The 13,038-nt window shown below is 44.0% G+C and overlaps 1 protein-coding gene and 1 long non-coding RNA gene across 3 annotated transcripts; both read left to right on the forward strand.

Moving 5' to 3' along the window:
- The first annotated feature begins 3,841 nt into the window (after window positions 1–3,841).
- Window positions 3,842–9,696, forward strand: LOC123492356. Its single transcript, XR_006661726.1, has 3 exons — window positions 3,842–4,011; window positions 4,604–4,695; window positions 7,860–9,696. It is a non-coding gene; the product is annotated as an uncharacterized LOC123492356 (long non-coding RNA).
- Window positions 9,697–9,905: 209 nt separating this feature from the next.
- LOC121581113 lies at window positions 9,906–12,726 on the forward strand. 2 transcript variants are annotated; one of them, XM_045224763.1, is made up of 6 exons: window positions 9,906–10,481; window positions 10,588–10,643; window positions 11,487–11,676; window positions 11,767–11,948; window positions 12,044–12,130; window positions 12,234–12,726. In XM_045224763.1, exons 1-6 carry the CDS (start codon window positions 10,238–10,240, stop codon window positions 12,648–12,650), a joined length of 1,176 nt encoding a protein of 391 aa, XP_045080698.1. In that variant the 5' UTR covers window positions 9,906–10,237; the 3' UTR covers window positions 12,651–12,726. The 2 variants fall into 2 exon arrangements, with proteins under 2 accessions (XP_045080698.1, XP_041752435.2); XM_041896501.2 differs by having other exon boundaries at window positions 11,767–11,828.
- The last annotated feature ends 312 nt before the right edge of the window (window positions 12,727–13,038 follow it).

Below are 13,038 nucleotides of genomic sequence, written 5' to 3' on the forward strand. Positions count from 1 at the left end.
TTTTTTTGTGTACCAAAGACCTTGGAATAACTACAAGATAGGGGTGGTAGGATGATGCAGTACTATGATTCTGGTCAAGGGTTTAATATAATCTGACTAATCTGATAGATTAGTTTTGTTGTGGTGCAGTTCAGTTGGTAGTTTATCACTCCTCTAGTGATTGCATCTCTGCCACTATGGAGCCAGAGTGCTATGAAATGACAACCTTATCTGTGATCCAGTAAGTAGTCTACCTATCGACCCTTGGGTGTGTGTGATTACAACACATTGGCAAACATATGTGTTTATTTAGTTTATAGTAGCCTACTGTAGTAGTGGATTTTACTCTGTGACAGAGTGGGGAATGCTATTACAACATACTGTATGTAGACCAAATAATAGGATCATACCATTACATCTGTGAACAGATTATGTAATAGAATGTATCAATGTGCATTAGGTTTAAAGGTTTATATAGATTTTCCTGTGTGTAGGTTTGTGTGTGTGTACGCGTGTGCGTGTAATTACACAGTAAATAGCCCGAAACAGGGTGTAGTGACAGAGGTGATGACTGACACCACTGTCTACAGCATCCACAGGGTTTTCATTTGGACTTTGTTATGACAGCCACTGGTCCATGTTTGCATTGGTTATTGGTATGCAACTGTCTGTCATCCTGTTCTACTATTGTATGTCCATCTGTCAGTACAAGGGTCTTATGTGTCCTCCAAATAATGCCGTGCTGGTGCTACCCTAGTGCAGCCAAGACTGACAGCTCTAAAAGCATGGTATACTGTATTGTGTCTAACTGTCTGATTGACAGTGACATTAGGTAAACTGTGGATGATATACAGAAATGATTGTGACTGGGTCCTGCTGGTCAGTACCATCTTTATACTGATTCAACCTTGTTTCCAGTAAGACAGTATTTTATAACTTCTGTATTCTCACCCTGAGGGCAAAATAACAGCCATAAAAATCATACCAGCCATGAAAAAAGAAAAAACACAAGATAATATTCCAAATAAAAGCAAATCACATTTTATTGGTCACGTACACATATTTTGCAGATGTTATAGCAAAATGCTTATGTTCCTAGCTCCAACATGCAGTAATACCTAATAATACAAAACAATACACGCAAATCCCCAAAATATAAAGAAAGGAATTAAGAAATGTATAAATATTAGAACGAGCAAGTCTGGAATATAAGTCTCTAAGGTGTAGGGTAGAGTACTGGGTGGTAGCCGGCTAGTAACTGTGAGTAAGGTTCAGGGCAGGGTACTGGGCGGAAGCCAGCTAGTGGTGACTATTTAACAGTCTGATGGCCTGGATATAGAAGCTGTTTTTCAGTCTCTCGGTTCCAGCTTTTATGCACCTGTCTCCGCCTTCTAGATGGTAGCAGGGTGAACAGGCCGTGGCTCGGGTGGCTGAGGTCCTTGATGATCTTCTTGGCCTTCCTGTGACACCGGGTGCTGTAGATGTCTTGAAGGGCAGGCATTGTGCCCCCAGGGATGCGTTGGGCTGACCGCACCACCCTCTGGAGAGCCCTGCAGTTGCGGACGGTGCAGTTGTTGTACCAGGCAGTGATAGGCAGTGTACAGTGCTATTGTGATTGCGTCATCTGTGGATCTGTTGGGGCGGTATGCAGATTGTAGTGGGTCTCAGGTGTCGGGTAAGGTGGAGGTGATATGGTCCTTAACTAGCCTTTCAAAGCACTTCATGATGACAGAAGTGAGTGCTACGGGGCGATAGTCATTTAGTTCAGTTACCTTCCGAACCTGTGAATGAAGTTAACGAGAACATCTTAAAGAAATAAAGGGAAGACAAATGGAGTACTTGAAGAAAAACACAAACACAAACAATGCCAAGGTTGCGCTCCCATCCCAAGTGGATAGGACTGCTGACAATGGCAAGAACTCCGCCCGCAAAATGAGAGGAACATTTAAAGCCAAAAGCCACATACATGGAGGATATGTATATGGGAAAAAGGGCTGGGGCAGCTGTTGTTGTTTTGCTGTAAATAGATCTAAGAGGCAAAGAGAACTCCCTAAAGCTCCAGTCAACTGAATGCTGATTATAATCTGTCTGACATGATTGAAAACTGTCCCCATCTCTTACTCCCCTCCCTTCTGCTCCTCTCTGTCTCTCTCTCCGGCTCTACTATCACTCCCTCCATCCCTCTCCCTCTCTCTCGCTTTCTCTATTTCAATTTCTCCTATCGGTGCATGGTGATCCGGTGAGTAACAGTGTATGAAGTAGCCCGTTGCCATGGCGTCAGATGACAGCCACATGCTGGAGGCAGCCTTGGAGCAAATGGATGACATTATCGCTGGTAAGCTTCTATTTTATTAAGACCTCCTCAAAGACAACCCGGCTTGCAATTACTGCTCTCTTTAGACTGGTATTTGGTAATGTCTTGAAGGTTTCATTGAGATTTAAATATATTAACTTAGAGTAGGAATGTTACATTTTGTTCAGTTCTTTCTAAGCATAATCAAAATAAATTGTGTACTTTGGATTTTAGTTGAAATGATGAAAGGAAAGTTCCTCTTAGGATCTTGAAGTTTGAGATACTGGGATTAAGCTTGTTCCAACTAGAGCAGATTTACTGGGGGAAACTCAGCAGGTTTTGAATAGATGGTCCTTGTCAGTAGGCTACTGTACATCAACCATTCTGCTAGTCTTTTACGCTGCCTCTCTTCTTCCCCCACCTGATCTATTCCATGTATACTCTATCATTTATATTACATTTCCATTTTGGTCATTTAGCAGACACTCTTATCCAGAGCAATTTACAGTCAGTGCATTCAACTAAGGTCGATAAAACAACCACATATCAATGTCATAGAATGAAAAAAACGTTCCTCAATAAAGCAGCTATCAGCAAAATCAGTGCTAGCAAGAAAGACAAATACAACATCCTTGTCTGTAGTTGTCCACCACACTCTATAACTAGCTCTCTTTCCATATTGTTCAGCTCTCCATGTTTTCTTACAGGGGTGATACATTTCAGTCACCACTGTTTGTCATAACCATAGCAGGATATCAGATGACTCTGTTGGGGTTCCTGTAAGGGGCACAAGACAAAAGGCTCTAATAATAGAGATAGCATAGTGCTAATGACCCCCAGTACACTGCAAGACAGAGAAAACCGTGACATCACCCATAGAGATGGTCATACAGGCTAACATATTGCTAATAATGCTAACAATTCCTGTAATAGGCCTACAGCTAAGGTGACATGAGATCATGAATATATATCTGTGCAGACTAGTGCAATATTTAAAAGACCATCAGAGCACAGCACTTTGACACACTGCCTTTACTCAGAGAAGCAGTCAATACACCATGCAATGTCCCTACAATATCCCTATAGGGAACACTTGAGTTTTCAAAGCTGACAGCGTTCAGGCACTGTTGAAGCTAGCGTTGTAGTGGGAGGGTGCCCTCCAGTGGTTATGCTAGGTAGCAGTTGGATGTTTTCAATTATTTCACACATTATGTTGATGTATTCAGTGACTCACATTGGAAATCAAACTGGCATGATATATTCATCAGCACATAAACTTTCACTCAGCAATCCTAACAGCCTGTTTGTGGAGCAGTCACATACAATATAGTCAACAGCAAACAGTTTATAGTAATCTGATTTCAGAAAATCAAAACAAGTCAAAATGGATTGCTAGACTCTGGGATAGCTAGTTTTATGGCTCTGATGGCTGTATCACCCCTATGATATGTGCCCTAACCATAACTTGAATCTAAATTATTTCATTTTATTGGCAGGAGGGTTCTGCGAGGCCTTCTTGAAGTTTGGGGCCCAGGGTTACCACTCCCAGGGTTCGAACTCTGCCCCCCACCTTTGCCCTCACCTCAGCCATTAACCCCAACATCAGGGTGCTGCAGCTGGTAGAGGATCTCAGGGTAGCCCTGGAGGGCCAGGTGGACCAGGAGGAGCATGACTCCATGAGCAGACAGGTCCCCATGGACACAGCACACACCCTGTTAGATTGGCTGGAGAAGGGAGGGGTGAGTAGCTTCAACACAGCCTAAACTCACTTCACACACTAAACTGGCTAGTGTGGTGTATTTATTCAGGAAACCTTGTTACTGGGTTCTATTGAGCATATGAACCATCTTTCAGAAGGGGGGGGGGATATTATGGGGTGGAATAGAGACAAAAATAACAAAGTGATAGTGTTTGTGTAGGAGACAGAAAGGGATAAAAAGAGAGAGACAGACAGAAAGCGAGAGAGAGAGAGAGAGAGAATAAAGAGAGAGAGAGAGAGGGGAGGAGAAGAAAGGGAGGGAGAGGAGCCAGCTGGCGTGGTCTGAGTCGTAGTGCTGCAGTCTGATATTAGAGACTAGCCACTTCTCAGCCTGCCTCTGTCTGGGCTCCAAACCACACAGCCAGGGTCCGACCTAGACACAGCACACCATAGGGTCCCCACTACAGTCTCTCTGCAGCAAGAGAGAGAGTAGGAGGGAAGAGGAGGAAGAAGCAGATAGAAGGATTCAAGGGGATTAACAGTGATAAAGTATCTTTCTTTCAGAAGCTCTGTTAAGTTTCTGTGTCTCTCTCTCTCTCTCTCTCTCTCTCTCTCTCTTGTGTGTAGTGTAGAGTTTGAGGAAGAAAATAGTCAAAGCTACAATGGGCCAGCAGAATGGAGTATAACATAGATTTCTATAAAGCATGTTGCCTGGCTGAAAAAGGTAAGAGACTTTTTGAGGTTTCACTTTCATGCTTTTCCCTGCTTATATATCTGTACTGCATCTGTATAGAGGAATCTGGTTATTGTTATTGTACACAGACAGGGACATCGCTTGCATACTGGAGATGCACATGGAGAAAGACTTGTTTTGTGGAGTTGTTCATTGTAACACAGTTGATTGATAGTACAGACTCATCTGTTTTGACCGTAAACTGGAAAGTTCTGTGTCATAGTAGTCACCTGTTCTATTGTCTGTCATTTCTGCACCTTCACAGAACAAGGCCCTTCAATTAAAAGTTGGTATGGGAAAAGCTTGGCAATTGTTGAAGAGCAACAGGTAGCATTCAATAAAACATGGTAACCACCTTTCTGGAAAACACTTTGAACTCTCATATTACATTTACATTTTAGTCAATTAACAGAAGTTCTTATCCAGAGCATACATTTCCATACCTTTTTTACTTTCTTGTTCGTACTGGTCCCCCATGGGAATCCAACCCTGGCATCTACCACCTGAGCCACACAGGACCCAACTCTCCCTGCGTTTCTTTACTGTGCAGGAATAATACTTATACCCGAAACTCTGCAGGCGATTGTGATTGGATGAGCTTCTACATAGCCTTCATACATGGCACGATAACAGGAAAACTTGATTTCCGTATAGTTCAATTAGCAATATGGCTAATCTGTCAATCCATCTGTTGAGGAACTTGTACTGAATTTTAATGAAGAATGTGTGAAGGGGAGTAGGAACGGGCCGGACCGGGCTGGCGACGCGCACCACAGGCTTGGTACGGGGAGCAGGAACGGAGCGGGCTGGCGACGCGCACCACAGGCTTGGTGCGAGGGACTGGAACAGGCCGGACCGGGCTGGCGACGCGCACCACAGGCTTGGTGCGAGGGACAGGAACAGGCCGGACCGTGCTGGCGACGCGCACCACAGGCTTGGTACGGGGAGCAGGAATGGGCCGGACCGGCTGGCGACGCGCACCACAGGCTTGGTGTGAGGGACAGGAACAGGCCGGGCTGGACTGTGGAGACGGACTAGAGGTCTGGAGCGGAGAGCTGACACAACCCGTCCTGGCTGAATGCCTATCTCCACACCCTGTGTGTGAGGCATCAGCACAGGACGTACAGGGCTGTGCACTCGTACTGGCGCTACAGCACGTGGCACTGGCGCAGGATATCCGGGACCGAGGAGGGGTACTGGAGGCCACGAGCGTTGAGCCGGCACACTCCGTCCTGGCTACATGCCCACCTTAGCACGACACGTGCGTGGTGCTCGCACAGGACGTACAGGACTGTGCCGGAACACTCGCGGCACAGTACGTGGCTCCGCATAACCCGGAGCCTGCCCAGTCTCACGCTGCCTAGCCTGAGTACGGGGAGTTGGCTCTGCTCTACCTCTAGGCTCCGCCAACCATCCTTCCAGCCCCCCAAACCTGGTGGCCTCCTCTCCTAGATCGCCGATGCGCCCTCTAGCTGCCTCCAGCAGCCCCGTCATCCACGCCGTGTGCCCCCCAAAAAAATTACTTGGGATTGCCTCTCGCGTGTCCGTCGTCGGCACGGTTGGCGCCGTTTCTCCTCTCCTGCCTGGGCATTTATTATTGCCCATGGCCCTCTGCCCGCGAATATGTCCTCCCAAGACCACCATTCGCCCACCTGGGACATCGCCAACTTCTCCTGTTTGGCACGCTGCTTGGTCCTCTCTTGGTGGGATCTTCTGTCACGATCGTTATGAGAAGCGGACCAAGGCGCAGCGTGATAGGCGTACATACTTTATTAAGTGTTCACAACAAGAACAAAAACAACAAAACGATACGTGAAGTCCTAGGTAATACAACAAACCATACGGAACAAGATCCTACAATAAACTAGTGAACACAGGCTGCCTAAGTATGGACCCCAATCAGAGACAACGAGCTACAGCTGTCTCTGATTGGGAACCACCCTGGCCAACATAGAAATAAACGATCTAGAACAAAACCCATAGAAAACTAAACATAACAAGTCCACACCCTGGCTCAACATTTAAGAGTCACCAGAGCCAGGGCGTGACAACTCATTACATTTTGAGTGCTTAGCAGGACAGGAAAACGGTCCAATTCACTCACTTACAGTATCTAGAGAACATCCTTAGTCATTCCTACAGCCTCTGATCTGGCAGACTCACTAAACATGCATGCTTTGTTTGTAAATTATATCTGTGTTGGAGTGTGCACCTGGCTATCCGTAAATAAAATACAAAACTAGAAAATGGTCTGGTTTGCTTAAATGATTTATACTTTTACTTTTAATGCTTAAGTATATTTTAGCAATTACATTTACTTTTGGTACTTAAGTATATTTAAACCAAATACTTTTAGAATTTTACTCAAGTAGTATTTTACTGTGTAACTTTCACTTTTACTTGAGTCATTTTCTATTAAGGTATCTTTACTTTTACTCAAGTATGACAACGGGGTACTTCTTTCACCACTGGTCATCAGCCTATACATTCTCTCCCTACATATGGGACACTTTAGAAGATGAGGCGTGACACCATTTAGATGATGGTGATGATGCAATGTTCACTATAAGCAGGGCAATTTCCCATTTCTATGAAGCCTACAGGATGCTTTGGAAATAGAATTAGGAATTAGAATACTAGAATGGATATGAACCTTCTTATGATGGTCTAAAGCATCAGCCATTTTGGTCAGGGACTTGGTCAAACATTGTTTGCAGTGCTGTAATAAGATATTGTGTAAAACAATGAATTTGGAGATTATCTGCATTGTATGTTTGCTAGCTATAGCCAGCCATTTTTAGAGGCATGATTCCATACATTTTTCAAATTGTGCCAATATGCCAATATTCCATTTAAACAATGCAGTCAATCCACAGCATACACTTGCTGAAATCAGTTGATGATAGGATTTAGACAAGTTTTAAATGCAACAAGTACTGATATTGTATAATATAATAACACTCACAGCTTTCTAAGAAAATACATATGTTGACATTTACGGTCTGTTTACATATATTTTAGAGGCTATTTAGACCGAAAATGTGTATAAACCTGTATAAACTGTATTTATAATTATACGTCAATATTTTGGGGTTACAATATTTCTATTACACAACTTCTGATATTTATCATACCTTTCTTTTCTTTTCTTGCAGAAGTAAAAACAGGAAATGCATCACCGATGCCTCTACTGCCATTCATTCCAATTAGACTGGTTTGGATTTCTCCTGACGAAAATAGCTGCCTTTATCACCCCCTTCTATAACTGTGAGGGATTATGACATAGACCCTTTTGTAATTTAATAGGATCTCTATGGAGTCGACCACCAGACGACATGGACAGATAAACTGTCTTTCTGTGTGTGTGTGTGTGTGTGTGTGTGTGGCTATATGTCATATGGAGAGAGCACCACTTTCTTCCTCACACAACATCAATAAATTAGAGTACCAGCCACACAGTGATGATATCTTTGTTATCTCATCCCAGCTAGGGAGGCCAATGTAAATGTAATTTTCTTCCATGCTTTTTTCTGTATCGTTATATCAATGCTAAGCAGGGCATTGACATGGACCATCATAAAGAGAGAGTGTAAATCACCCCCTACCACTAGTGCTCTCAACAGACATATACTGTTGCTACTGCACTATAGAAAAAGCCTCTGCTCCCCTTTACATTCAGCTAGCTGCAGTCTGTTTATTTTCTGTTGTCTATGATCCCTCTTTTCTCCTCTGTCTAGCATATAGCATCACTTAGGCCGTTGGTTAGAGTTGCTGTGATGTAGATAAGGCCTCTCATCCCTGACTGATATAAACCAGGCCGTTAGCTAGCTGCGCTGCTGTTGGATGTTGCCGCGCTACAGATGAATAATTCAGTTGTCATTAGTATGCGCAGTGTCACAGGTCTCTCTGAGCGCCTTTATGACAGCCAGCCTGCCGTCGCCTCTTGTCTGGTTAACAACCACGACCCATGGTCCTGCCGTCGCCTCTTGTCTGGTTAACAACCATGACCAATGGTCCTATAGTCGCCTCTCGTCTGGTTAACAACCACGACCCATGGTCCTGCCGTCGCCTCTTGTCTGGTTAACAACCACGACCCATGGTCCTGCAGTCGCCTCTCGTCTGGTTAACAACCACGACCAATGGTCCTGCAGTCGCCTCTCGTCTGGTTAACACCTACGACCCATGGTCCTGCAGTCGCCTCTCATCTGGTTAACACCTACGACCCATGGTCCCGCAGTCCACCTACACCAACCATTACTGTATGACAATAGGAGTGTGTGAGTGTGACGTGTGTGCCTTTGTGTGTGTGTGTGTGTGTGTGTGAGTGAGTGCATGTGGTGTGTGTTTGTGTTTGTGCGTGTTTGCGTGCATACCTGCAAACCTATCATTAGTGGTCTGAGTGAAGTGGATAAGCTACTGTGATCCATCCAGGTACCTACAGAGGTGTTAGCCTATCACGTTGTGTGAGCTTTTATCACTAATTGCCTCAGCGGATGACACAGAGTAATTATCAGGCTGACATGTAGCTCTTCAAATCTGACACTAACAGGCGCTGAGCCAGGGAGGCTTCCTATCTCTTATGCTACATGTGGCGGCGATCTGCTTTTAATAGTGCAGACATAGAGGAGGTGTGAATATAGATGTGTTGCCATGACTCTTGCCCACTGGCCTGCATGTATTCACTGAGTAGACTCTTGGACTACAACAAGTATGTATTCTGATTGCCAACAGTAGTAATATGTTGAGTGTGGCACTTGATAATCAACTGTATAATCATTCATTAATAATTAAATTAATTCTCAATGTGGAGTGATTGACCTGTGCTCAGCCACAATCTCCTTGCAACATGATGCAGGCAGGAAATAGATGAGAAAACAAAGTGCTGCAATAGGGTGAAGGGAGAGGTTAAATATGAGTACAGGCAGAGAGAGAGATGGAGAGAGAAGGAAAGAGAGAGACAGACATACAGATGTATGATCTTAATTTGAGCCAGTTTGCTACAGCAGGAAAATAATTCTGCAGCAACAGGAAATGTGAATTATGATGTGGATTATAATGAATGGACATTTTTTGTAGGGGTTGATACATTTTCTGTTTGGGCAAATCAAGTCTGACATTTTAAAATGGAAATTACAAACTTTAGAAGCCTTTTGTAATACAATACAAGTTTGCATTTCTTGCTCTGCAGTACAAATCTCAGCAACAAAAGAGTGATCAAATTAAGATCCTACATCTGTACAGACAGACAGACATACAGACATAAAGGCAGACTAGGTCTATAGTAATAGGCTGCTCCAGTGTTCTGGGTGGATATGTGGATAGGTAAATAACTTGATGATGTCACAATGCCACTTTACCAGGGATGGAGCACTAGGGAACATTATGAGGTAACATGTTGCCACGGAAACACACTTCTAACATAATCCCAGACCACATTAAAATTGTTAGACAAGCTCAGGTAGAGCGTGTTAGCTACATCTCTCAACCTATAACTGATTTGATTGATTACAACAGTACACTACCCTAGCGTGTTATGGGTCAGACACATAGTGACCCTGTCACTCTGGTCTCTCCTTGGGAGCAACGAAAGGAGACCCATAAACATAAAAATAAACCCAAGAAGAAGAGCATCCCTCCAGCCCTGACCTTTCTTCAGCTGTGTACACTGCTGAGCTGCGTCAGGATGAAGAAGACACCATTTGATCCCTCCCAGAGTGGTGAGGGGAGAAAGGCAACAACAATACACGATACGAACAACAATAATGACTCTGATACTGGTGAGTGTGAGGAGGTGCCTATTGACTAGTGCTGCTACATAGTACAATTATTTAGGCTTCACTTGGAAAAAAAACATAATGTGTCTTGGAAATGTTTCACTTACAGGCTCTGACTATTCTGAAGGTGATGTGAAAAGGATCAAGCACAAGAGTAAACGAAAGGTTCGGAGCGAGAAAGTTTGGATTGAAGTTTAGAAATCTCCTGAGTGGCGCAGTGGTCTAAGGCACTGCATCGCAGTGCTAACTGTGCCACTAGAGATCCTGGTTCGAATCCAGGCTCTGTCGCAGCCGGCCGCGACCGGGAGACTCATGGGCGGCGCACAATTGGCCCAGAGTCGTCCAGGGTAGGGGAGGGAATGGCTGGCAGGGATGTAGCTCAGTTGATAGAGCATGGCGTTTGCAACGCCAGGGTTGTGGGTTCGATTCCCACGGGGGGCCAGTATAAAAAAATAAATAATATATGTATTCACTAACTGTAAGTCGCTCTGGATAAGAGCGTCTGCTAAATGACTAAAATGTAAATCTAAGGACCACAAACGCAGAAACGACACTGGAAACAGAAAAAGACAATAAACAAAGATCTAACTCGATAAGACATCCAAACCTGCTTATCAATGAGGATTTGCCAATGCATTTGATAATTGATAATGACCACAATAAGGAAAACACAGTATATTGTGTTGAATTTGATACTGCTTGACAAATGTGATAATGTCACAATGCCCCTTCGGATGGGGTAGGCCCTACTAGTTAAAAAGTCTTAACGGAATCCATGGAACGTCCCAACTCTGACCTTACCCCCATTGAAATTGAAATGGTTAAGGTTAGAGTTAGGGTAAGGTTAGGGTTTAGGGTAGGGATGTCTCAAGGATCTCGGTTAGCACTAACCCTAGTTATTATTGGGTAACATTTTGCCATGGAAACACACTAGAGCTCATTGGCTATTTATATTGTAGTTTGAAATATCAGTAGATTTCTAACTGATGTACTGATTGTGACCCTGAGGTCTCCCCTGTGGAGAAAGCAAAGGAGACCAAGCAGAAAGAGAAGAAGCAGAGCATCTATCCAGCTGTGGCGGCCCTGCAGCTGTTCACTCTCTTCTGCTGTGGAGGGAAAGTCAAGCTGAAGAAAACTCGTGCCTCTCAGTACAGACAGAGTAAAAAGGACCAGGACGAAGATACTGCATCTGATACTGGTGAGTGTTATGGGTTGTCTGTTGATTAGATATAGAATGATATTGCTCCACTTGGAAAGATGTGTCTTCAAAATCAAAATGTCTAAACAGGCTCAGACTGGTCTGGAGGAGATGTTACAACCAAAAAGGTCAAGGACAAGAGTAATGGAAAGGTAGGGAGGGAGAAAGACTGGACTGAAGTCCAGCTATTGAAATCATCTCAAGACCACAAACCCAGAAGTACAACACCAGAAACAGACAAGGGAACTCATTTGGGACAAAGACCGAACTCTGTGAGACAAGCAAATATGCTGTATCATATTTTATCGAGAGCAAAATATATTTCCCATAATGTTTTATCATTGGGTATTGCAATTGTCTTATGCAGGCAAATCAAAGGACACCCCGGCAAGTGAAGACCCATGTGGAGGAAATATACATAAGACCTGACTCTCCGACTCTACCACGTGCCCACGTAAGTTACTGAAACCTGACTTACTATACAGACATTCAGAGATTCACACATTCAGGCAGTTTCCTCTCTGACCTCAACCTAACCCCCCTCTTCCTCCGGGTAGAGCTCCCTCTCCCAGTTCTCCCAGGCTAGGAACCTGGCCATCCTCCCGCTGGAGTGGCAGCTACCTGGAGTCCCTATGACCACCTCGTCTATGGCAACTAGGACAGAGAGAAAGCCATCCACTACCAACACTTCGACACAGGCGCAGACAGAAACACAGACAACAGATATGAACACAGACACACAGACCACTGCCACCTCTCAGAGACAGATCTCCATGGTGACCACCCAGTCATCAGAGACCATGACAGAGGTTCACACATCAGACTCAAGCACCCAGAACTCCACTCCTGACATGGCACTGACCCCTGAGAGCACTAAGGACATGATCGCTACTGATGAGGATGTGAAGGATGACTCTGCTGAAGATTTGATCTCCACCCTAACAGACACCTCTATGGAGAAATCCGTCCAGTAGGCCTAATGAACATTTCAATATAGCAAAAGCTATACTATGATCAATTAATAAAAACAGTTAATATTTCTGCAGCAAATGTTCACTACTGTTGATCTGTGAAGCAGCATGCTTAGGTTAGGCATATGTGTTTGAATTCACCAAAAATAATAAATAAACCAAAAATATATCAAACCACTACAGACATTTACATACATTTACATTTTACATTTTACATACTACAGGTAGGGGAGAGTGAATACATCAGCATTGAGTTCATTTGGTCAATAATGATCTATGGGCATATTACATTCTGTAATATATGAAATAACAATCACCCACAGTGAATACAAAGCAGACATGTTCTATTTTCTCCCTCCGTCCTTCCCTCCCATGTCCTGATGAGGTTTAG

The sequence above is a fragment of the Coregonus clupeaformis genome, chromosome 14 (assembly GCF_020615455.1).
Source record: "Coregonus clupeaformis isolate EN_2021a chromosome 14, ASM2061545v1, whole genome shotgun sequence".
NCBI classification, from domain to species: Eukaryota; Metazoa; Chordata; class Actinopteri; order Salmoniformes; family Salmonidae; genus Coregonus; species Coregonus clupeaformis.

Coding starts and splice junctions, on each gene's coding strand:
- LOC121581113 (XM_045224763.1), top strand. CDS start 10,238: ATGGGTCAGACACATAGTGACCCTGTCACTCTGGTCTCTCCTTGGGAG. Junction 10,644..11,486: donor AGCACAAGAGTAAACGAAAG/GTTCGGAGCGAG, acceptor TGTGACCCTGAG/GTCTCCCCTGTGGAGAAAGC. Junction 11,677..11,766: donor AGATACTGCATCTGATACTG/GTGAGTGTTATG, acceptor ATGTCTAAACAG/GCTCAGACTGGTCTGGAGGA.